Source organism: Strix aluco, chromosome Z (genome assembly GCF_031877795.1).
Source record: "Strix aluco isolate bStrAlu1 chromosome Z, bStrAlu1.hap1, whole genome shotgun sequence".
Classification (NCBI taxonomy): Eukaryota; Metazoa; Chordata; class Aves; order Strigiformes; family Strigidae; genus Strix; species Strix aluco.
In genome coordinates, this window is record NC_133971.1 from 60,114,393 (window position 1) to 60,139,048 (window position 24,656).

Below are 24,656 nucleotides of genomic sequence, written 5' to 3' on the forward strand. Positions count from 1 at the left end.
GGCAAGTGCCTGAGTCAGTGGTCACCCCCAATGCTTTGGGATTTCACTCCCGAACAAGTGCAGAGTCCTGATAAACTGGTGGAGTGTTTGGAAAAGGTGTGCTGCCAACCTGACAAACCCCGGGAAACACAAACCCTTGCGATGTGCTGGGGGCTTGCCCATGCCTACCGTGTCATCTTTAACACTGTTCACTGCCCTCAAGGGGGGAGAAGGGGCTGCAGGATCTGAAAGTGAACTTACTGGTGCAGCAGCTGGGCCAGTGGGACAGGCAGTGCCAGTACCAGTCTCTTCCACCAGGAGAGCAGCTGGGCCAGAGGGACAAGCAGTACCAATATCAGTCGCTCCAATATGGAAAACCAAATATACCAAAACATCCCCTCGCAGTGTACAGGGTGATGATGAACCAGGCCCATCACGAGAGCAGGAGGAAGAGCCGGAGGTAATCATCCGATCTCTATCCCTGAGTGAGTTGCGAGATATGCGGAAGGATTTCAGCCGCCTTCCAGGTGAGCAAATTTGCACCTGGCTGCTCTGATGCTGGGATAGTGGAGCTGCTGGTTTTGAATTGGAGGGGAGAGAGGCCAAGCAGGTGGGACCTTTAGCCAAGCAGGCTGGTATTGACAAGGCAATAGGGAAACAGGCTCAAACCCTCAGCCTTTGGAGGCGACTCCTGCTTGGTGTGAGGGAGAGGTACCCCTACAAGAATGATGTTCTATGTCGGTTAGGCAAGTGGATCGACATGGAGAAAGGCATTCAAAACCTCAGGGAATTGGCTGTGTTTGACATGGTCTATGGTGATCTGAACGATGAGTGGTCACCAATGGATCCAGATCAGGCCCCTTGCACACAGTTGATGTGGCGGAAGTTCCTGCAAAGTGGACCAGAGGCACATTCCAAAGCATTAGCAGTAGTGTCCTGGTGGCGAGACACCCAGACTCAGACAGTGGACAAAGTGATTATCCAGCTCTGGCAATATGGGGGAAATCTCCCTTCCTCCCAACATGCTTTGGTTTCAGCTGTAAAGGAACTGTCTCAGAGGCTCCAGCAAGTGGAAGAGGACATGTCCTACGTTCCACCTGCACGGGTCGATGTCTCAGCTATTAGAAGCAGGCGCTTCCCCACCCAAGAGAAGGGCAGTGGAAGGTACACACCACGGGGCACCCTATGGTTCTTCCTCTGCAACCATGGGGAAAACACGAGGAGGTGGCACGGACAGCCCACTTCTGCCCTAGCTGCACGAGTACAGCAGCTGAAAGGGAAGACCACCAAGAGAAACGCAGCTCCAGTGTCCAGTTGGAAATCCCCCAGACAGAATAGAATGGCCAACACTATGCTTGACCCTCTTGAGGGGACCAGGAAGTCATTCTTGCAGGAGTCACTCTTAGATCAAGCGAGTGATGGTGAGCAGGATTAGACGGGCCCTGCCTCCAGCCGGGTGGCGGAAAGGGATAATTGGATTTACTGTAAGGTGTGGATCTGATGGCCTGGCACATCAGACCCACAAGAATATAAGACCTTGGTAGACACTGGCACACAGTGCACCCTGATGCCATCAAGCCACAGTGGGGTCAAACCCATCTGCATCTCTGGAGTGATGGGGGGATCCCAACAGCTGACCCTATTAGAAGCTGAAGTAAGCTTAGCTGGGAAGGACTGGCATAAGCGCCCCATTGTGACTGGCCCAGATGCCCCGTGCATCCTAGGTATAGACTATCTCAGGAGAGGGTACTTTAAAGACCCAAAAGGGTACCGGTGGGCCTTTGGTATAGCTGCCCTGGAGGAGCTTGAGCAATTGTCCACTTTACCCGGCCTCTCAGAGGACCCCTCGGTGGTGGGGTTGCTTAAGGTTGAAGAGCAGTGAGTGCCAATTGCTACCAAGACGGTGCACCAGCAGCAGTACTGCACTAACCGAGATTCCCTGGTCCCCATCCATCAGCTGATCCGTCGACTAGAAAGCCAGAAGGCGATCAGCAAGACTCATTCACCTTGCAACAGCCCTATATGGCCAGTGAGAAATCCTAATGGCGAATGGAGACTGACCGTGGACTACCGTGGCCTGAATGAAGTTACGCCAGCGATGAGTGCTGCAGTGCCGGACATGCTAGAGCTCCAGTATGAGCTGGAGTCGAAGGCAGCCAAGTGGTACGCCACGATTGACATCGCTAACGCGTTTTTCTCCATCCCAATAGCACCAGAGTGCAGGCCACAGTTTGCATTCACTTGGAGGGGTATCCAGTACACCTGGAATCAATTGCCCCAGTGGTGGAAACACAGCTCCACCATTTGCCATAGACTGGTCCATACTGCACTGGAGAAAGGTGGGGCTCCAGAACACCTGCAGTTCATTGATGATATCATTGTATGGGGGGACACAGCTGAGGAAGTCTTTGAGAAGGAAAGACAATAATTGAAATCTTCCTGAAGGCTGGTTTTGCCATCAAGAGACAGAAAGTTAAGGGGCCGGGAAGGGAGATTCAGTTCCTAGGAATAAAATGGCAAGATGGGCGTCGCCACATCCCAATGGAGGTGATAAACAAGATAACAGCCATGGCCCCACCAACCACCAAAAAGGAGACTCAGTCTTTCCTGGGCGCTGTGGGGTTCTGGAGGATGCACATCTCAAACTACAGCCTGATTGTGAGCCCTCTCTACCATGTAACCCGCAAGAACGATTTTAAATGGGGCCCAGAGCAACAAGCCTTTGAACAAATTAAGCAGGAGATTACCCAGGCAGTGGCTCTCGGGCCAGTCCGGGCAGGGCAGGAGATTAAGAACGTGCTCTACACCACAGCTGGGGAGAATGGCCCTTCCTGGAGCCTTTGGCAGAAAGCACCTGGGGAATCCCGAGGCTGACCTCTAGGCTTTTGGAGCCGGATACAAAGGCTCTGAAGCTAACTATACACTGACTGAGAAGGAGATACTGGCAGCGTACGAAGGAATTCGAGCTGCCTCAGAAGTGGTCGGCACTGAGACACAGCTCCTCCTGGCACCCCGACTGCCGGTGCTGGGATGGATGTTCAAAGGAAAGGCTCCCTCTACACATCATGCAACAGATGCCACATGGAGTAAATGGGTTGCGTTGATAACACAATGGGCTCAAATAGGGAACCTCGACCCCCCAGGATTAGTGGAAATGATCATAAACTGGACAGAGAGCAAAGATTCTGGGATGTCACCAGAACAAGAGGTGAAACATGCTGAGGAGGCCCCACCATATAACGAGCTGCCAGAGGAGGAGAAGCGATATGCCCTGTTCACTGATGGGTCTTGCCGCATTGTGGGAAAACATCGACGATGGAAGGCTGCGGTGTGGTATCCCACATGACGAACCACTGAAGCTGTTGACGGACAAGATGAATCGAGCCAGTTCACAGAGGTGAAAGCCACCCAATTGGCTTTGGAGATTGCTGAGCGAGAAAAGTGGCCGAGGCTCTATCTCTACACTGACTTGTGGGTGGTGGCAAGTGCCCTGTGGATGTGGTTGCAGCAATGGAAACAGAACAACTGGCAACACAAGGGCAGACCCATCTGGGCCGCTGAAGTATGACAGGATATTGCAGCCTGGGTGGAGAACCTCGTTGTGAAGGTGCGCCATGTGGACACCCATATGCCCAAGAGTCGGGCCACTGATGAACATCAACATAACCAGCAGGCAGACCAGGCTGCTAAGATCGAAGTGGCTCAGGTGGACTTGGACTGGCAGCATAAAGGTGAACTGTTCATAGCCCGGTGGGCCCATGAGACCTCGGGCCACCAAGGCAGAGATGCAACATACAGGTGGTCTCGAGATCGAGGGGTGGACCTCACCATTGACACCATCACAGAGATCATCCACGGATGTGAGACGTGTGCTGCAATCAAACAAGCCAAATGGGTGAAGCCCCAGCGGAATGAAGATTGATGGATGAAATATAAATATGGAGAGGCCTGGCAGATCGACTACATCACACTGCCACAGACCCGCCAAGGCAAGCGCCACGTGCTCACAATGGTGGAAGCAACCACTGGATGGCTCAAAACTTATCCAGTGTCCCACGCCACCGCCCAGAATACCATCCTGGGCCTTGAAGAGCGAGTCCTGTGGTGACACGGCACCCAGAGATGATTGAGTTGGACAATGGGACTCACTTCCGAAATAACCTCATAGATGCCTGGGCAGAAGAACACGGCATCGAGTGGGTCTACCACATCCCCTACCATGCACCAGCCTCTGGGAAAATCGAGCGCTACAATGGACTGTTAAAAACTACATTGAGAGCAATGGGGGGGTGGAACCTTCAAACACTGGGACACACATCTGACAAAGGCCACTTGGTTAGTCAACACAAGAGGATCTGCCAATCGAGCTGGCCCGGCTCAGTCAAAACTTCCACGTGTTGTAGACGGGAATAAAGTCCCTGTGGTGTGCATGAGGGATGTGCTGGGAAAAATGGTCTGGGTTAGTCCTGCGCCGGGCAAAGGCAAACCCATCCACGGGATTGTTTTTGCTCAAGGACCTGGGTGCACCTGGTGGGTGATGCAGAAGGATGGAGAGGTCCGATGCGTACCACAAGGGGACTTGATTTTGGGTGAAAACACACCGTGAATTATACTGTGCTTTTGTTAATTTTTCTTTGTTAATGCTAATTGCTAAATGGCAGCTGGATGTGATGCACATGGTATAGAATAAAGGGGTGGATTAAAAGTTGTGGTGGTTTAGTCCCTGCCACGGTCTGAGACCACGCGGCCGCTCCCCCTCCCCCACAAAGGGAGTGAAATACAAAGCTCTGGGGCTGAGATAAGGAGAGGTTTAATACAACAGTGCAACGATGACAAAACAAACAACAACAATAACAATAACAGTAATAACAATGAACAGAGCAAGGTATGTACCGATACAGCAGTGAGAGGAACGGCTGCACAAACCCCACGCGCTCACCGATTCTTCCCGCACTATATGGCGCCAGGAGGTGATGTCAGCATGGTATTGAATAACCCGGCTAGAGCTTCCCCCCCACTGCTGGGGAAACTTAACCCTATCCTAGCTAAACCAGGACACCAGTCTTTAGCAGGGGCATGCCCTGAGATCTTTGTCCATGACACATTGTTGATTCTTAGCGGAGAAATACAGGAACTCAGGATATCCTAAGACCTCTGCTTTGCGCTAGGTTTGGTTGTAACAGGTCAGCAGTATGAATAAGGTCACACACATTTCGATTCCTTATGTCCCCTTTCTCCCCCAGCAGTAAAACTGTTTCTCTGAGTGGGATGTTGAGATGAAAGCATACTTGAAGTCAGCTATCATGAGCTTATGTGTAGGTGAACTATTGCTCCTGGTCAGGCAACTGCTCTGATTTTGTGTTTTTTTTGTTGTTGTTTTTTTTTTTTTTTTCCCTGGGGTTTTCATAAAATTGCTTCATTTTGGCTCGCTCAGAGATGTTGCATGTGTTAAAAGGGCAGATGGGGTTTACTCTCCCCTGGCCCTGCCCACCCTGCAGAAACTACCCCACAACAGGAAAATTCCTCCCAGTTGCCTCCACTAATTCCTGTTCTGTTTTGCCTCTGCACCTCCCACACCACAGCCCTACCTTCCCTGAAGTGCTCTTCCCATCCCATCTGGGGATCATTGCAGTCCTCTACTGAAAGCCTTGGGAATGAGCCCCAGTGCCCTCACAGGACTTTCCCAGACTCCCCACCCTATGCACCCAGACCTGAAGAGTGTGGAGCTCCTAACCACCCCACAGGGACCTGCTTCTAGGAGGCCAAATATGCAAGTGAGAGAAGAGTGGTTCTCCACATATTAATCTTTGACATGCTCCACACATCAGGCTATGCTTTGTAAACCAAAGCTGTGTCCCATGCTGCTGTTCACCGAAGAATTTATCACATGCAGGCATCTCAGTGCGAGTGCCTACACAAAGTGCTGTGCTGTAGTCTCCTTGGTGGTACGCACGTGTTTACCTCTCGTGGTGTATCTCCACAGGCTAACCCAGTAAGTTTATGGGAAAGCAGGAGGGAAGCCTAGGATTTCAGTGCTACAGCATACTGCCTAGCAAGATTAAACAGGCAACACTGAACACTTTCTAGCAACATCCACAGCAGAGAGGAGGTGTTCACATCCCCACAAACAGGTCACAGGCAAAGCTGCAGACAACAAAAAAACAGTCACAACAAAAAACCAGTCATAACTGCATCTCCAGCTGTGGCAGTTCTCTTGTCTTTTCTCAGCAGCTGTCTCCTGTGTTCCACTTGTGAAAGGGAACCTTCCTCCATTGACAAGGCACCTTCACCATAGCTTTTCTGGAGGAACTAGGCTTTTTGTGCCACTGCCAAAAGTCATGAGCAGTGACATGCAGGGTGAATTCATGTGCAGCTAACATGCAAGAGGCTGCTCACCCACTCCTAAGCTGCTGCTCTGGGCTGTTGACTCCAGCCAAAAGAGCTGCACCAGTCATGTTAGTCTCTTTTTAAGCATATCTTGAAAACAAAAAGCCACCCACAATACGTGCAAATGTTGCCCCAGAACTTCCCTTCTGTCCCCATGACTTGCATTTCTCATCAGTCAAGTACTTCTAGGAGTCTACAGCCAACTGTATGAAGTACTACACGGAGGGACCAAGGCAGAATTGGGGCCAACGGATCTGTTTGTCGCTTTCCCATTTAAAGTCTGCTTTTAGAAAATAAGATGGTGATTTACATGGCCCTAGGTATGATTCATTGGCACATTTTCTTTAATTTCATCTTGTACCCAGCCACCCAAAGGATCCACAGACTAAATCTGCTCAGTAACTGCTGCACACAAATGGTGACACACTAACTTGTGCCAAACCAGCAAGCCTAAACTGCAGACACTACACTGCTCTCCAGTGCCATCTCTGGGACCACAGACACAGCTTTGTCAGGAGACCCCCCCCCCATACAAAGAGCTTTTGCAGCTTGGCAAAAGCCTGGGAGCAGGTAAGGTGTTTTTGACCCACTGGGAAGTCCTACAGCCTCCAACAACAGTGCTGTTTGAGCAGCTTTCATTTTTTGTATGAGGAAAAGTTTAGCTCAAATCTTCCTATCTCACCAGATATAACCAACTGCAGGGGCTTTTGTTTTGGACCTCATGTCTTCTTGTTGGTGACCAACACACCAGCCATGCAGTACTGGGTGTGCATTTACTGTGTGAGCTGTGCTGTGTCATGTTCTGCATCACCAGTGGTCTTTGCAGTAGACATCTCCAAATATAACACACTGCAGTGGTAAAATCAGAGACATAAAAAAGGCATAGGTGATGAAAGTTTTACCATGTATAGTCTATCTTGAGACTAAGTGTTACATTGAAGCCCATTGAAGCTAGCACCCTCATAAAGATAACAACATCAGCCATAAAGGGTGTGCTTCGAGCTATGGATTGAACTTGAGTTACACCTTAAGCTAGTATCATGCTGAAAATGTGTCCTCAACACCCTGCCAGTGGGGAGGTTACACTGACTGGATGAGACAGCTGTGGGAGGAACAGGGCTACTCAACAAAGCAACCCAAGCTTTTTATCAAATGTTGGGAGATAACAGGTCCTTTGGGATGAACCTACATCCCCCATCAGGCAAAATGCAGGAATTAATGATCACAGACCTAGTTCTCAGTGTGAAGCCAGAAAAACAACTTCAGAAGCTACGTCACCTGTGCGTGTGTGTGTCTTACCAAATGTACCTGACATGGGCCCACAGAGATCACAGCAAGGCCACAACACTCACTTCAGACCTGAAAGGCAAGCTGAACATTTTGGGGAATCATCTAATCATAACAGAAGCAATGTCATAATATGACCCTTTGTCATCAAATCTGGGAGTCCTCAAGCTATGGAGGCACTGAAGCTGGCATGACTAAGGGCAGATGGCATTAAAACTTTACTTCCAGTGATGCTTACTTCTTGTATTTAACATATAAATACACTGCTATTTAAAATAAAACCAAAATTATCAACAGTTTTCAGCTACAATGTTTCTTAAAAAAAAACAGTGACACAAATGTTTTATTTCCTTTCAGTTAAATTTTTAAATTTTTGTTATGAAATCAATGACAAAAGCTCTTTGACTTCAGGAAATAGCCTGTGGAATGGCCAGTAAAAATTGCAGAGTCAACTTTAAACATAACAAAACCACAGAATCCTTTAAAAATGTTGGCTGGAAGTGACCTGTGGAGCTCACCCAATACAACCTCCAGCCCACAGCAGGGCCAACTAAATGAGGTTGCTCCAAGGTGGGAAGATCTCCAAGGGTGGAGGCCTGGGACCCATCCCAGACAGTAAACACCCAAAAGAGAAAAGACTCTTCTGACCTCCTGGCAATGTCCTGTACTGCAACTTGTGCCTGTTGACTCTGGGTCTGTCCCTGTGCCCTCCTGAGAAGAATCTACCTCCATGATCTCCATGCCCTCCTTCCTGGGAGCTGACTGTAGCCAAAAGGGCTCCCCTATGCTTTCACATCCCCAGGCTGAAACAAGGCACTAATCTCTGTGAATTTAAGTGATTAAAAGACTATTTGTGGTTAACACAAAAGGTCTGGAGAGGGTCAGATGAACAAGGACATGCTGAGGATCTCTACTAACCTAATTGCTTAATCAGTAATTTATAGTAATTTATTTAGATGATAATCTAATCACTCATTAAGCAATTACAAAAAACAATTGTCCTTGGTGTGAAGCCCACCAGGATTAGTCAACCGAAGAAACTCCCCTCCTCAAAGACCTTGCAGACTGAAGGAGCCTACTGTCTGAAGGAGCACAGGACTCATTATGGGATGCACAGGGAAAAGCACTTGGGTATTCTGTAAAACACAGGACATTTTTAAGGGGATTGACAGAACATGTAAGACATTATGTAATGCTTAGGGAAAGGACCAAAGGAGGGAAAAAAGAAGGATCAAGATGGCTTTGGAAACAACATACATGGGAAAGCAGAGGAAAACATGGCTTAAAAGGGTTGCTTGAGTATAAACAGGTTGCTAGTCAGTGTATTCCTCTGATGGAGCCCTTCACTTCATCACCACTGTGTGCCCCATCCTCTCATTAAATCCTACTTCTTCATTGTGAGTGCAGTCTCTACTCTTAGTACATATGGGTGAACACCAGTGAACTTCAAGCTGGACTCACCAATAAGAGATCTGGATACCAGCAACTGGAGCATGGCTGCAAACCTCTGGCGTTTCCCTGTCTGGGTGCCAGCAGCAGGGGAGGCCACTGGGATGGATAAACTACCTATGCAAACGTGTGTTTGTGTGTTTTTTCATTGATTACTGATCAGATGGGAAACAGGATCAGGCTGTTAGTTCTGCTTACAGTCCCCCTTGCTGCCCACTGGGGCTCCAGAGCTGTTCCCCAGCCCATGGACCCCATCCTGCACCACTACCAGAGTCCTCCCAGCCAGGAGCAGAACTCGGCCTTTGCTCAAGCTGTACTCCTGGCAGTTCCTGGCAGCTCACTTCTCCAGCCTACCAAGGTCCCTCCAAAGGGTGATCCTCCCCTTCAGCATACACACTGCTCCCCCCAGTTTGGTACCATCTCCAGACATGTCCTGGTCTTGCTATCCCTTCATTCATCTTAAGAAAGATCTTAAACTGTCTTGCCCTAGCATTGCTCCCAGGGACACCACTGCTCACCAACCATGAGACCTCACACCACTGAAGTTAACCCTCAGAGTCCAGTGATCCAGTTCACTTTCAAGACCACTGATCCATAGCTCATTCCTTGAACACCAAGTACACCATGCTAAGGGCCTTGCTAAAGTCAAGTTGTCCAACATCCAGTGCTCTTCCCTTCTCCAGAGTCTGTCATCTCTTCAGAAAAGGTAATCGGGCACCAATGGGCCAGGCACAAGTTGTCCTAGTAAATCCCTCTTGGTCATTTCCCCTCCAGTTCTTGGGAAATAGTCTCCCTCTCCATCATTTGCCTGGGGACTGAGGAGAGGCTGATGGCCAGTCATTTCCCAGACCCTTCTTACACTTCTGAAAGATGGTGCAATGCTAGCCTCGTGAACATCACCCAATCACAGCCTTTCACAGTACGTAAGATCAGCCAGCTCCCTCTCCTGCCCCACTCATCAGTGGGACCATAGCTTCCTTCCCCTCCCTGTGCTGCTGAAGCATTCAGGGAAGCCTTGGTTTTTCAGAGGAAGCACTCCATGGCAACTTGCATCTCTGGCCCCTTGTTCTGTAACTGTGCAGTTGTGGAGATAAATCTTGTTTAATTTGGAAATGCTTTACATGAGGAATTCCAGAAATTGCCCTGACCTTTACAGACAGCACCACAGGAGCAGTGGCTTAGCACACACTCCACACCTGCTGCAAAGGCTGTTTGTGTGGATGTTCTGCTGGCTTACACAGAGCCAAGGAAAACTTGTTTTTTTTTCCTACAGAGCATATAGTATCTTAAATATGAATAGGTTTGTTGTTTTCTTCTTCAACCTGAATTTATTTACAAGAGTCTCTTAGCTCAAGATTCATCACACTCTGGATCTTTAGGACCATATTGGCCCTATATTACAACCTTTGAGTGGCAGTGAGCCACACTGACCAATGATGACCTAGTGAAACCTAGTAGAGGAAGCTATAGACCACTGTAACTGGCTGAACCTGGCTCTGACCAGCAGCAAAGATGTTGAGTGGAAAAATTTACCATGTGTCAAAACTTTATCCAAACAGATGTACACAACATTCCTGCTCAGAACATATTTAAGGAGTTTGTGTCTGTGCACAGGGTACCCCTGAGAAAGCTGCAGCCCAGGCTGTTACCATGTCACAGTAGGGATGACACAGGACTTGGACAGAAGAAACCGGTATGCTCAGAACATCAGAAACCATCCCATGTACCGTTCCTGCTTCCCATGTTGCTTGTCTCCTTGTCTGAGTGTTTGGGACATGCTGAACACGAAGGGAGTTGGGATGAGGAAGAAAGGGGAGCAGCTAACTAGTGAGATGGGAATTTGAGTTCAGGCATTTGCTTTCTCTGTACATTCAGATGAATTTCCAAAACTTTGTGTTGATTTAAAATAAAATTATTTTTACATAATTCCCCAGTTCAAGTTTGTTTGCCTGCAGCAAGAACCAACTCATTTCTTCACTGCCTCAGCTTTGCATTTCCATAGCCCCAAAGCTGATAAAAGTTAAAATAGAATTTCATTCACCTACCTATACCCAAAGAGAAAAGGTGAAAAAGAATAAAATTGGAAATTCTGAAGTTGAAAGCACCATGTTTTCTTGAGGTATCACCCAAACTCATGTGTTAACTTGAGACAGAGATGCAGTCTTCCTTCTTCCTTTATTTCCTGGTCTTGAAGACCTAATAACAGAGTTTGTCCAAACAATTTATTTTCTCCTGGATTCAATCTGGATATCTTTCAACTTCAAAGGAGAAAGGGGACACTATGATTATTTAACTAAGTAATCTGAAGAAATGCAACTTTAATAGACACACAGTAGTTTAGAATCCACTATTTGACAAAATGTCCAAGAGAGACACCAGAAGCAAAAAATATCAGAAGGAAGGAATAAAATACCTTGTGAATGTCACCCCACACTTTTTTAGGATTCTGTAACCCAGAAGCAACTTCCCCTCCACCTTTTCCATCTCTTTATTAACACCCTTTCTCTCTGAGTCAAATCTCTTATATTCTGTATGAACATTAGGGAGGGTTGCTTACGAATTAACCAAGTAAGCAAACAGAGAAGATGTCGATAATCTCCATATGGTTGCTAGGTAACAGGTAACCAGAAAAATACAAGAATGATGAAAATGGTAAATGTGTACAACATTCACAAATACAAACTGGTTTTAATATTACATAATTTGCAGTGAAAAAAAATTTATTAGAAGTATTTAATTTTCAAACTTCCAACAGGTCACAGTGAATGACATTAAGATCCAGTAGACTCTTCTCCAGGTGAACAACAATATGTAGCCAGGGTAATGAAAATTTAGTTGTTTTACAGCTGAAAAAAATGTCATTATTAGTGATCAAAATGGCCTACTATTAATGTATAAAAACTAAAGGCCTACTTTTTGCAATTTGCTCTATCTGAAACATGAGATGAAAAGAGTATCAGTGATCCTAACAAATGTGCTGTCAGCTACATAGCGCTTAAAAGCTTTTTATTTTCAGATTTATAACAAAAGTTAAAGTTCCCCGTATGCTTCTCTTCTGCTACATCTCTAACACATTTAGATTAAATCCTCTTGGCTGCTAACATCAACAAAAATATGAGGCAAACAATCCCACATAAAGAATACTGATACTCTGCATAGCCATCAATGTGTAACTTCTTGACAGAAGCAAGGAAAATAACATTGCTAGGAACTAATTATAGCACATTCAAGTGAGGTGGCTAGACAGGTCACTAGGGGAAAGGTGATGCAAACACAACTTTTATTCTGTGGATAACTTAGCCCATTAAACTATTTTCCTGCTCATGGCTCATAACTCTTTACCCTAGCGTGGAAAACATGATCAAATGTTCAGCGCAGCGGCCACCAACTTGATTTAACATTTATACATTAATAAAAAGAAACAACATTTCTGCAGTGAACAGACTCCATAGAAGATTCACTACTTTGTTAGCCCATTAGCATTTCTTATTCAGTGCCTGAAGTGCAGATCAAAATCCATTACAGATAATGATTGCGTTCATCTTACAAAGAAAATACTGCCTCTAAATAGAAATGCTGCCTATGCAAAAGAAATTTAAAAAATCTCTTACCTGGGATATTTGTACAATAATTCAGTAATTTAACAATTTCAATGCATACACTAGAAACAAATCAAACAAAAAAAACCCCAAACCAAGGCTAATGAATATAAGATCTTGTGAACAGCACCAAGAAATCATGCATATTTTTAGGATTCTGTCTAAGAAGGTTAAAAAATTGTATGTGCAAAAGATTTTTTCAGTGCCCACGAGGCACTGGTCTGTGTTTATAATAAGATGTAAATTTTTAAATTCAAATCACATAACATTGCCATTCTGTTATTTGGAGAGTGCTATAATGACAGCTATAGAACAAAAGTTATCCATGAAAAAAACAGTTTATTTCAATTCAACATTTTTAAAGCAAACTCAGTTTTTAAAACACGACAGGCCCTTCGAATCCTGATCTTGACTAAAAAAGGTTACTCTTCAAATGCTGCATAACAGTTTAAAGCTATTTTTTTCCTTCTTCCATTCCAGTGACACAGTGGCCATAGCAATGCAGAACTGCACACCACACACTTATTTTCTATTTTGCACTTTATGAGAGTGGTTCTGATCCATGGCTGTGAAGAACAGGCAGATAGCAGCTGTGATGAACACATGGACACCCTCATAAAGTAGTTTTGGAGAGAAGACACTCCATATGAACAGGTGGTAACGCAGACCTGTTATCAAAACAATGTAGATGGCAACTGGAATTGAACGCATTAGAACGTAGCAGAAACAGCCATGACCCACTGCCGCTGAATTCCTGGTGACAAAAACAGAGGATTTCATTCTCAGGCAAACTTAGTAAATACATCCAAGTTCCTCCATTCTAGCATTATTTCACAACACAAAGAATACTCACAGATCTCCACTTTGTGTTAGAAAACTGATTATTGATGCAACAATGTAACTAACAAAGCTTGTCCTTATCACCACTCTATATCCTGTAATGTGTAAGCATGTTAAGTGTAAGCATAGCAACTGTCACTGCAATAAAGGCAACCAGTGGTTCACCTCATACTTAGAAGGTTCTGTGCTTTCATATACTTTGTTCTAATTGTTAAAGTCTCCATTAAGCAGTTTCAAGACAGCTTCATCTCTTATTGGCCTTCCAGTGCCTTTCCACAGAATCTGGATGGTAAGAATGACTTCAATACGCTTCACAAAGCTGCCTAACCTGTACAATGGATAATCAGATGGAGTCTGCTCCCCTTGTAAAGTGCATAAAACTTGCCAGGGTTTACTGCTGCCCATAGCCAGTAACACTGTGCAAAGCAACATAAAAATTGTGCTATTCGAAAACTTTGCAAAGCTAGCTAACGTAACATTCTCCAGAGAATAACATGTTCTCAGGCTTACAGGAGCAATACATTGCATTCCTGTCACAGCAGCTTAGCTCAGCTTGGCCCACTGCATTGGAAGAAATGTCTGCTCCATGTGGTCCCTACATGGTCCAAATTTGCCACACTGAGGTATTCTGGTAGGTGACAGGAGTCAGATGAAAACAGAAGTGAAAGGGTTTTCTGCAGTTTGATTGTTTTCCCTCTGCTGAGGTGCCAACTTGCAGCAATGATGCTGGGTTGGCACGGGTCCACTATCCCCAAACCTCATCTGCAGAGACTAATTCACACCAAATTCAGATGCTTACCTGTTCAGACAAAAGGAAGGAATAAAGCTATTTCACTGGAATAATAAGCAGAACATTTTGCTCTCCCCATCAAAATATTTTACACATAGGCAAAAAGTGGAAATGAGTTACACTGAAATCCTGATCTGAGAATCTGTTCTGCTCCTCTCAGTTTTTCTGATCTTGTTCCAACTAATAAAAATTTAAGATGACTAGTGCTCTGTGAGATGTAAATTAGTCACTTATGACTAAATAAGCTGCAGAATGCAGTATTTTACATAAAACACTGAACTTATTATTCCTTAAATCAAAATAATTAGGATACAGTCCTGTTTTCCAGCAAAGTCGAGAGCAAAATTCCCAAGGCTTTCAGTGGAAGGAAGAACAGGCATGAAAATAGCGTTGAAAAATCAGCTAAGAACAGCAGGTGTGAATGATCGCAAAACATACATTCAGTTCAGAGGAAACTATTTCCCTTGCTGCTTAGCCAAGGAAACTGTGACCTGGGAGTGAAATAGGCAGCTCCCTGCTTCTGCGTAACTATCTTCGTCTTCAGTGAGGTTGTGTAAATAACCAGCTTTATGTTTAATAACTGATCTTGTTGACAAGGATTAAACAAACTGCAGTTCACTCAGTCTTAGCTGTTTTCACGCTGATATGACTAAAAACAGTATTTGTAGCAGTTAGATGATAAAACTGAATAAACAGAGGAAATTTTTTTTGAGTCAGATAGGCAAACAGGCAATTTTTAAACCATTTTCTAGAGTAAAAAAATGCACTTGATACACCAGCTAGATGAAGGCTATCAGTGGTTGCGGCTATCACATTTATTAAGCTCAGTGATGGGATTTTCAAGGGAATCCAAAGAGAGAATTGTCCTCAAACTAACACATCCAGGTCTTTCAAGAGCACCGCATTTTAAATTTAAATTTCAGTCCATATCTTTTTCCCTAGTTTGTGCTCACCTAACAACACATTTAGTACTCTCTTGTGAGAAAGCTCCTAACTGTAAATCAATGGTGTTAAAATTTTTTTAAATGGCTACATTTTAATTATGAAGAAACTGGCTGGAAGATTATTTTGAATCTCTGTGTGTTCACGTCTTTGTTCAAAAATAGGTAGACATAGTATTTTAAATACTCACATTTTATACTGGAATGAGAGCACACAGTAATCTTTACTAGTAACATTTAAATTCTGCATGTTCACATTATGATTACTAGCAAAGAATCGCCAAGTCAACAAGTAAATGGTACTATTCTTTCTGGATTCTGATATAGTAAAAATAATGAACTGTTTTCTGCTTACATAATACCTTTACTTTCAAAGGTCTCAGCACTCGCTTCATCTCTCAACAAAACATAGACACCTACCTGCAGAGGGAAATCTTGGACAGTTTCACAGTATAACGCAGTGGCACAGTTTACAGAAGGCAACAGAAGCACACTGCATCCTCAAAGTTAAACTGTTGGTGGGGTTCAATAGCAGGATAATTCAGTTTATTTTGGAGCTGATATCAGAGTTCACACCTCTGTTGTTGCAGAAACAGTACTGGAATGACTGAGCACAAGCAGTTAGACCTAGTCAGTTATTCTGACACTAAGGCAGCAACTTAGTTCTTTGAGCACAGCACCATTCTTTCTTCTTGACTCTGTCAGGCAACTAATTTGCTGAATAGCTAAGAATAATGACTTTGTGTGATCCTTCTGCTCATTTTATACACACAGAGTGACCACAGGGTACAGGACTTTGCCAGGCCACAAGGCACACGGTGGCCAGGGATCAGGCTACTGCTGATAACATGACCAACACAGTCCAGGTAGTGCCTGAGTTATTCCAAAAGAAGTCACAATGAGAGCACAGAAAGCTGGCTGTGGCATGCCACTCATGTATTCTACCGTTTATGAGCTGGATGAGTCAGTAAGGAATAACCTTGCAACCTCTCAGTGCTGTTTCAGTGGAAACAACAGAAGATTACAGGACACATCTAAAGCATCAACCTGTAACTACTCCATACTAAACTGTCTCTTCAGCAGTTAATGCCTTTTCTTATTTAAAGGAGTACAGAATAGAGGGATGTAAACCGTACACATTACCTCCATGTTCTAACAGAATCAGCCCAATATTAAGGCCTCTGCATAATGCAGGAGTAAAAAAATACGTAGCCAGTCTCTAATATTGAGGTCATTTAGCAAGTTAGCTTCTGGGGAGAAGAAATCCAAATGTGAATGAGAAATCCAAATGTGTTAAAGATGACAAAGCATATCCAAACTTCATACAAGATTGGTACTGAAGATTGCTAGATCCAGAAGAAACAATGCCTTCAGCGACTTCTGAAGCAAAGAACACTAAAGATTCACAGCACTTAACACACCATATTTAGACTGCAAACATTAAGTATAGTCTAGAGCACATACTGGCTTTCAACAAAAATAATCTCTTTTAATTGAATATTTAATATGCAGAAAAATATGGCCAAGAAATTGTGCTATTGATAGATTTTCTGCTTCTTTGGTTGTCCTAAATCCTTATTGCCAATGTTTTGTCAACTTTTACCTTTCAATCTGTCTCTAAGGTGCTATTAAAATGCACAATACAAGGTTTATAAAACGAAAAAAATTATGATGCCAAAAACATGAAAGAAAAACAACTCTTTTCTTGTGACAGCATGTCTCCCATTTATATAGAATATTTGGCAGATGGTGGCACAAATTTTGTAGTTTAAAAATCAAGCAAAAAACCTCCACAGACAGCCCTACAAATGCTTCCACAAGGAATTTTAAAATAGAGTCTTACATTGTTCCAACCTTTGTTCTAAGCCACCAAACTAAATGAACACTTTAGAAATATGCAAGCATATGAGTGAGGAACACCCCAGGACTGTCATTTTTCTGGGACTGGGGATGGGGGGGGGTGTCAGTATGAAATGTGCTGAATCCTTTCAATGAAAGTTATCCTCCAGCATTTCTGCCCTTCCAGCTCCTCTTTTCCAGCTGAATATCACTGCCTGGATTACATCTTATTTGGGATATGGAATTTGCATATCTGAAGGCAATTTTTATGGTATTAACATTTTTTACTGTATTAGTGGCACTTTTCTTTCCAGGCTTTCTGCAGTTTCAAGTTCTCAAGATCTCCCTGTTTACTGCTCTCAGAAAAATAGTTGGCACTTTGTTAATCTGCCCTATATATATTAATAAAGGGTTGAAGTCAGAAACAAACCTGCGATAGAGTATCTGCAATCTATAAGAAATTCCTCTGACCTAAGTAAATATCAATTAGTTTAGCAGCCAGAACAAATGTCTTATGTCTCTTCCACATGCCATACTCTTACATAGCACACAATCCTGCATTGTCATGGAAGAACACTTTATATATTTAGCAGATCCAAGGGAACCAAGAGTTCTTTGGAAATTTATATGATCAGCTCTGGTATAGACTATCAATCAGAATAACATTAATTCTATAGAGTCATGTTTTTTTACACCAAACCCTATGAATGGACAGATGTCAAAAAGGGCAGTTGCCAGCAAGCTAAAAGGGTTGTCAAGTATATTCTACAACCACAGAAGTGAAGAAACTTGGGGATAACCATTGATATTCCTGTGCATCCTCCTTCCCGGTAAGAAAGGCAGAGAAGCTCAACTACCTCAGCAAGGCAAGTGTCTGTGGTAGTTAAGTTACAGTGGACTGTAGTATGTGTGGACTGTAGTATAGGGTTCAGCAGGTTCTCATGCAGACTTAGCTGTAAAAAGCTATTAAGATCTGAAACTTCAATTCTCTGCATTTCAGCATCAAGAGCAGGAAAAATAGGATCATATCAATGGTTTTGCCTGTTGCCATAATCAGTTGTGTTGGGAGCTTCCTGTCAGAAAGAGAAGTAGTCTCAGTCATCTAACATCTCATTGGCATCCACTGCTAGCTAACTTGCTTAGAACAGAGCTTTATATAAAACACACGGCATATATTGATTAAGTTTCAGATTCCTTCATCCCTTCTTCAGTCAGGCTTGGGCTCTGAAAATAGTTCCAGAGGAACTCCTTAAATTGGATACCTAAATAAGATTTATATTAGATTGCAAGTAGGAGTCCAGTTATGCTGGCACTAGGCCAGAAGGTCTCAACAGCCACTTTGACCGGCTACTACCATCATGTAACTGCTAGGGCAAGAAATCAGCTGTACCTTTAATAAAGGCTTCTAAAAATCTTGGCAACCTAACTGGAAAGATGTCCACTAGATGCAATTTGTCCTCTGCATGTGCTCATTTCCCCAAATACTAATTCTGTAGCAATCAACTTACAAAAGACTGGAAACTCTCTGCTTTTCAGCTTCACTTGATCAGTCCTCACCTTCCCTTATAGAAAGAGAAAACACTTCACAAGCTCAAACATCCGTGACTATTTCAGGATTGCATGCAAAAAGATAGCTAAACTGCACTGTAGGCAACATGGCCATGTAATCTCTAGATTTCTTCACCACAAAGAAGCTACTCCTTTTCAGTAGGTACCTTTGGCTCAGGAAACCTGCTTTCTCCATGCCGTGAGCTCCATGAGCTCAAGCCATTCTTCCAAGACAGGATTTGCATGAAATCCTGAGTGCTCTGCTTGATATGTTTTTCCTCACTATTTCTGTGGTGGGCCATACTGGTATATATGCAGTGACTGTTCCTGCCTGTTATCACTGCCGCAAGCTTTCCCATAAGGATTTGTTCAGGTTAATCCTTAGCATGTGTTACTCTGTTCAGCTCCAAGAAAACCAAGTCTATTCCTGTTGACACTGGCTCAGACTTTAAAGGAAGAAGATATAACTAAATCATTAAAATTCCTAACCAGCAAAACAAAAATAATAATTATTTCAAAGCCCAGCATTAGTCAGTATTCTACAAGTATTCTTCCAAAATCCACTTAGCACTTCTGAAGACTTCCAGTAGAAAAAAGCCTGAAGCATCTTACAACAGCATCATACATGCAGGTAATAACAAGGAAACTTAGAGTTTAATTTCCTGTTAAGGTGCATCTATCTACAGGCTTTCCTGCCCACCTTTGTAAACAAACATCTCTTTTTCATCATCTTAGCTTAAGGTGTAAAGAAAAATTGCATTCAACAATTGTTCTGGACAGGCAGGCTGTGAAGAGACTTTATAGACTGTTACCATGTTATTTAATGAAATACAAACTTACCAGTTTAGAATATACTAGTCTAACAGTATACATGAACAGTATCACAAAACATTTCTAGAGAGATGAAGCACAAATTATTTAAGTAATATGTAGGAAATTATTTAAGTATGGGCAGGGAACTGCCCAACAAGACCATACTCAGGGTGGTGATCAATGTTTTTTACTCAGGCTGGCAGCCTGTGACAAGTAGGGTCCCCTAGGGATTGATCCTGAGCCCCAAGCTGTTCAACATCTTCATAGATGATCTGGATGATAGGATTGAAAGTACCTTCACCAAGTTTGCTGATGACACTAAACTGGATTGTTAAGGTGAACACATCAAAAGGGAACACCATCTTATAGAGAGACCTGGACAGGCTGGAAGAGTGGGCTAGCAAGAACTGTATGATGTTTAACAGACAAGTGCAAAGTCCCGCACCTGGAACAGAATAACCAAAGGGCCCAGTACAGGCCAGGATCTGTGTGGCTGGCAAACAGCCTTGCTGAAAGGGACCTGGGGGTGCTGGTGGACAACAAACTGAACATGAGTCAGTAGAGCACCACTGCAGCAACAAAGGTAAATCAGGTCCTGGGCTGCATCCATAGTGACATTGCTAGCAGAGATAGAGATGTGATCATCCCACTCTACTCAGTGCTTGTTAGGCCACACCTGGAGTGCTATGTTCAGTTCTGACCCCCACAATTCAAAAAAGACATGGACAGACTGGAGAGGGTCCAAAGGAGGGCCAGAGATGATCAAAGGGATGAAGAGCCTGCCCTACAAGGTAAGGCTGTAGGAGTTAGGTCTGTTCTCCCTGGAGAAGGCTCAGGGAGACCTCATCACAGTATTCCAGTACTTAAAGGGTGGTTACAAAGAGGATGGAGATGCTCTCTTCACCAGGTACCACAAGGAGAAGACAAGAGGCAATGGGTACAAGCTGCACTAAGATAGGTTTCATCTCAGTATAAGACATACTTTTTTTACAGTGAGAACAATCAATCACTGAAACAATCTCCCCAGGTATGTGGTAGAGTCCCCATCACTGGAAGTTTTCAAGATGTGATTGGACAGGGTGCTAGATTATCTCATGTAGGCTCCCTTTCCCATGAAAGGTTGGACCAGATGATCTTTTAAGGTCCCTTCCAACCTGGGATGTTCTATGGTTCTGTACTGGGTCTGGCTGAGCCGGAATTGGTTTTCCCCTGTAGCAGCCCTCATGGTGCTGTGTTTTATGTTGAGAGCTGGCAGGGTGTTGATAGCACACTGGTGTTGTGGCTACTGCTGAGTAGTGCTTACACAGCACCAAGGCTCTTTCCAACATTTTACCCCCACAGTGGGATGGAGTGGGCAAGATCTTGGACACAACCAGGACAGCTGACCCGAACTGACCAAAGGGATATTCCATACCTTATGACGTCTGCTCAAGTATAAAGCTGGGAAAAAGGAGGAAGGGGGTGGGGTCACCCTTGGTCCTCCGAGGCAACCACTACACGTATTGGAGCCCTGCTTCCTGAGAAGGCCTGACATTGCCTATTAATGGGAAGTAGAGAATAAATCTGTTTTCTTTTTGCTTCCACATAGGGACCTTTGCTTCACTTTGCTTATATTAAAACTGCTTTTGTTTTACCCACAAGGGTTGGGGTTTTTTTCCTATCTTATTTTCTTTCCCCTCTTTGCCCTGTTGAGAAAAAAGGGGGGAGGGGGGGGAAGTGATAGAGTGACTTGGTGGGTACCTGGCATTTAGCCAAGGTCAAACCACCACAGGTTCTGTGAAGCAATGCTTGCTCTGCTCCACTGAGGGCAGAGTCAGTTCTATCTTGTATTTTTCCATTACAGTAACTATTTTTACACTTGTGACTTAACTAAAGTAAGAGCTCTCTCCTCAAATTACTCCTGCCACCCCAATAACACACATTTGAGAAGAACTTGCATGCCTCAAGAAAAGGTGTGAGAAAGAAAGACAGAAAAATCCTGGATAAATGCACAAGGACAGTATTCTATCCACTGCAACCAGAAACAAGCAGTCAGTTATGTTGGCCACAGAACAGAGAAGGACAGAAAACAAATGGTGACAAAGAAAAAAACCTGCAAGTAAGAATAGGTGAGATTATTACCTACTTACCTGCAAGTAAGATAAGGTGAGGCTATTAACAGCAAAAAGTACAGGCTACATCTAGAAACATTTCTACAACAAAGAATGTAAGCAAGTCTACAAATACGGTCCTCTCTTTCCAGAAGTGCCCCTCTGAATCCTCATCTCAATTCAGACTAGTCTAAACATTCTCATGCAATGGTAGTGATGCACCAGAGCACATTCTCCAGCAGCTCTTGGAACCGCTGTCCCAGACTGAGTTTTGGATAGCAGATGCAGGCCTGCAAGTCCCCAGCTGCAGTGACTGCACAGGGCCTCTCCCTAAGGCTTGCAGAGATGGTCTTCTTTCCTGCAGCCCATATGCTGTTGTTGAAAAGCTGTGTCACCCAGTGGAAGAGTTATGGGAGGAAGTGAACAGGCTTTGCAGCATCGGAGAGGATGAAAGACAGCCATGGTCTTCTCAGACACCCTATTGCTTAAAGGGCCTTGGACCCCAACTGCAGTGCAGACACAGGAAAAGTGTGTCCCTAGCAGAATTATAAGTGAAAACTCTGTGGAAGGCCAAGGTTGGAAGACGGTGACTTCTTCCATCAAGAGGAAGGCTCCTGCTCCACCTGAAGGCTTTCAACTACAGAAACTACAGACAGGTTCACTGTCTTCAAAGCTGAGGATTATCTGGTGGTGCTTTTGAGAGCACTTATAGGTAAGGATTGAAGAGCAGACCAGTACAAGTCACATTGTAATGGGTGTCTGCTGTAGGCTGTCTGACCAGGAAAAACAAGTAGCTGAGACCTTTTACAGATAGCTAGATATAAGTGGCCTCATGTTTGCAGGCTGTGGTCCTCATGACGTACTTCAACCACACCAACATCTGCTGGAGGGACAACACAGCAAGGCATAAGAATCCAGAAGGTTCCTGGAGAGTATCAATGACAACTTCCTGACCCAACTGATAAAGAAGCCTATGAGAAGAGGTGCTCTGCTGGACCTCATATTCACAAACAGGGAAGAACTTGCTGAAATTCAAAGGCAACCCTGGCTTCAGTAACCATGACATGGGGACTCCAGAGAGGAGGGAAGAGGGTAAAAAAAATCACAACCCTCGACTTCAGGAAAACAGATTTTGGCCTCTCCAGGGATCTGCATGAAAATGCTATGGGAAAGACCCTGGATGGAAGAGGGGTCCAAGAAAACTGGCTGATATTTGAGGATCACCTCCTCCAAGCTCAAGAGCAGTCCATCCCAGTGATCAAGAATTCAGGCACAAATGCCAGGAGGCCTGCATGGATGAACAAGGAGCACCTGGAAAAAGTTAAACATGAAAAGGAACCATACGGAAGGTGGAAGCAGGGACAGATAACTTGCAAGTAACACAGAGACACTGTCCAAGCATATAGAGATGTAGTTAGAAAAGCCAAAACCCACCTGGAATTGAATCTGGCAAGAGTTGACAAATGCAACAAGAAGGGCTTCTATACAAGTACAGGAATGGGAAAAGAATACTGGGGAAAATGTGTTCCCACTGCTAAAGGCAGCAGGGGACCTGGTGATACAAAACATGGAAAATGCTGAGGTACTGAATACCTTCTTCATCCCAGTCTTTGCTAGTAAGACTGTTGTTCAGAAATCTAAGCACTCACAAACCCAGAGAAAGTAGACAGCAAGGAGGACCCACCCCTGGTGGAAGAGGATCAGGTTAGAGAATACTTAAGCAAACTGGACATACGTTAAGTTCATGGGCCCTGATGGGATGCACCCATAAATACTGAGGTAGCTGCCTGATGTCATTGTAAGGGCACACTCAGTCTTTGAATGATCATGGGAATTAAGAAAGGTGTCTGAGGACTGCAAGAAAGCAACTGTCACTCCTATCTTCCAAAAGGAAGACCCAGGAAACAACAGGTCAGTCAGCCTCACCTCGATCTGTGGGAAGGTGATGGAACAACTATTCCTGGAAACCACTTCCAGGCTCACGAAGGACAAGATGATCAGGAGTAGTCAGCATGGATTCACCAAAGGTAAGTCATGCTTGACCAACATGATAATCTTCTACAATGAAGTGGCTGGTCTAGTAGATGAGGGGACACCAGTGGATATAGCTTACCTAGACTGCAGTAAGGTTTTTTGACACTGTCCCCCATAAGATCCTCACAGAGAAGCTAATAAGTGTGGGCTGGAAAAGCAGATGGTGAGGGGGATTGAAAACTATCTTAATGGTCAAGTCCAGAGGGTGTTGAACAGTGGTACAAAGTCTAGTTGGAGGCCAGTGACTAGTGCTGCAGGGATCAACACAGGGTCCAATACTGTTCAACATTTTTGTTAATGACCTGGATGATGCGGCAGAGTATGCCCTCAACAAGTTTGCTTATCATACAAAACAGAAGGAGAAGCTGATACACCAGAAGACTGTGCTGCCATTCAGAGGGACCTCAACAGGCTATAGAAATGAGACAACAGGAATCTCAAGAAATTTAACAAAGGGAAGTGCAAAGGCCTGCACCTGGGGAGGAACAACCCTATGCAGTAGTACACACTGGGGGCAACCCAGCCAGAAAGCAGCTTTGCAGAAAAGGACCTGGGGGTCCTGGTGGACACCAAGTTCTTATGAGCCAGTGATGTCCCTTTGCAGCAGAGGCCACTGGTATCCTGGGCTGAATTAGGAGGAGTGTTGCCAGCAAGTCGAGGGATCCTTGCCCTCTATCCAGCACTGGTGAGGCCACACCTGGAGTACTGGGTCCAGTTCTGAGTTCTCCACTACAAGAGAGATATGGAGATACTGGAAAGAGTCGTGAAGGGCCATAAGATGATGAAGGACCTGGAACATTTCTCCTATGAGGAAAGGCTGAGAGAGCTGGGATTGTTTAGCCTAGAGAAGAGAAGGCTCAGGGAAGATCTTATCAAAGTATATAAATACCTGCAAAGGGAGGCTGCCTCATGGTGCCCAGTGACAGTACAAGAGGCAACGGGCACAAACAAACATGGGACTCTGAACATCAGGAAATAGATCTTTACTGAAGAATGGCTGAGCACTGGCACAGGTTGCCCAGAGAGTCTGTGGAGTCTCCATCCTTGAAGATAATCAAAG

General features: G+C 44.5%; 1 protein-coding gene across 4 annotated transcripts in view; it reads right to left on the reverse strand.

The window, feature by feature from the left end:
* Positions 1 to 11,388: 11,388 nt before the first annotated feature.
* PIGG (phosphatidylinositol glycan anchor biosynthesis class G (EMM blood group)) overlaps positions 11,389 to 24,656 on the reverse strand; it is a 98,733-nt gene continuing 85,465 nt past the window's right edge. For all 4 annotated transcript variants that reach the window (XM_074812155.1, XM_074812151.1, XM_074812149.1 and 1 more), the window contains one exon: positions 11,389 to 13,455. In XM_074812155.1, coding sequence (XP_074668256.1) covers positions 13,224 to 13,455 — 232 coding nt within the window. In that variant the 3' untranslated portion in view covers positions 11,389 to 13,223. The remainder of the gene's footprint in view (positions 13,456 to 24,656) is intronic.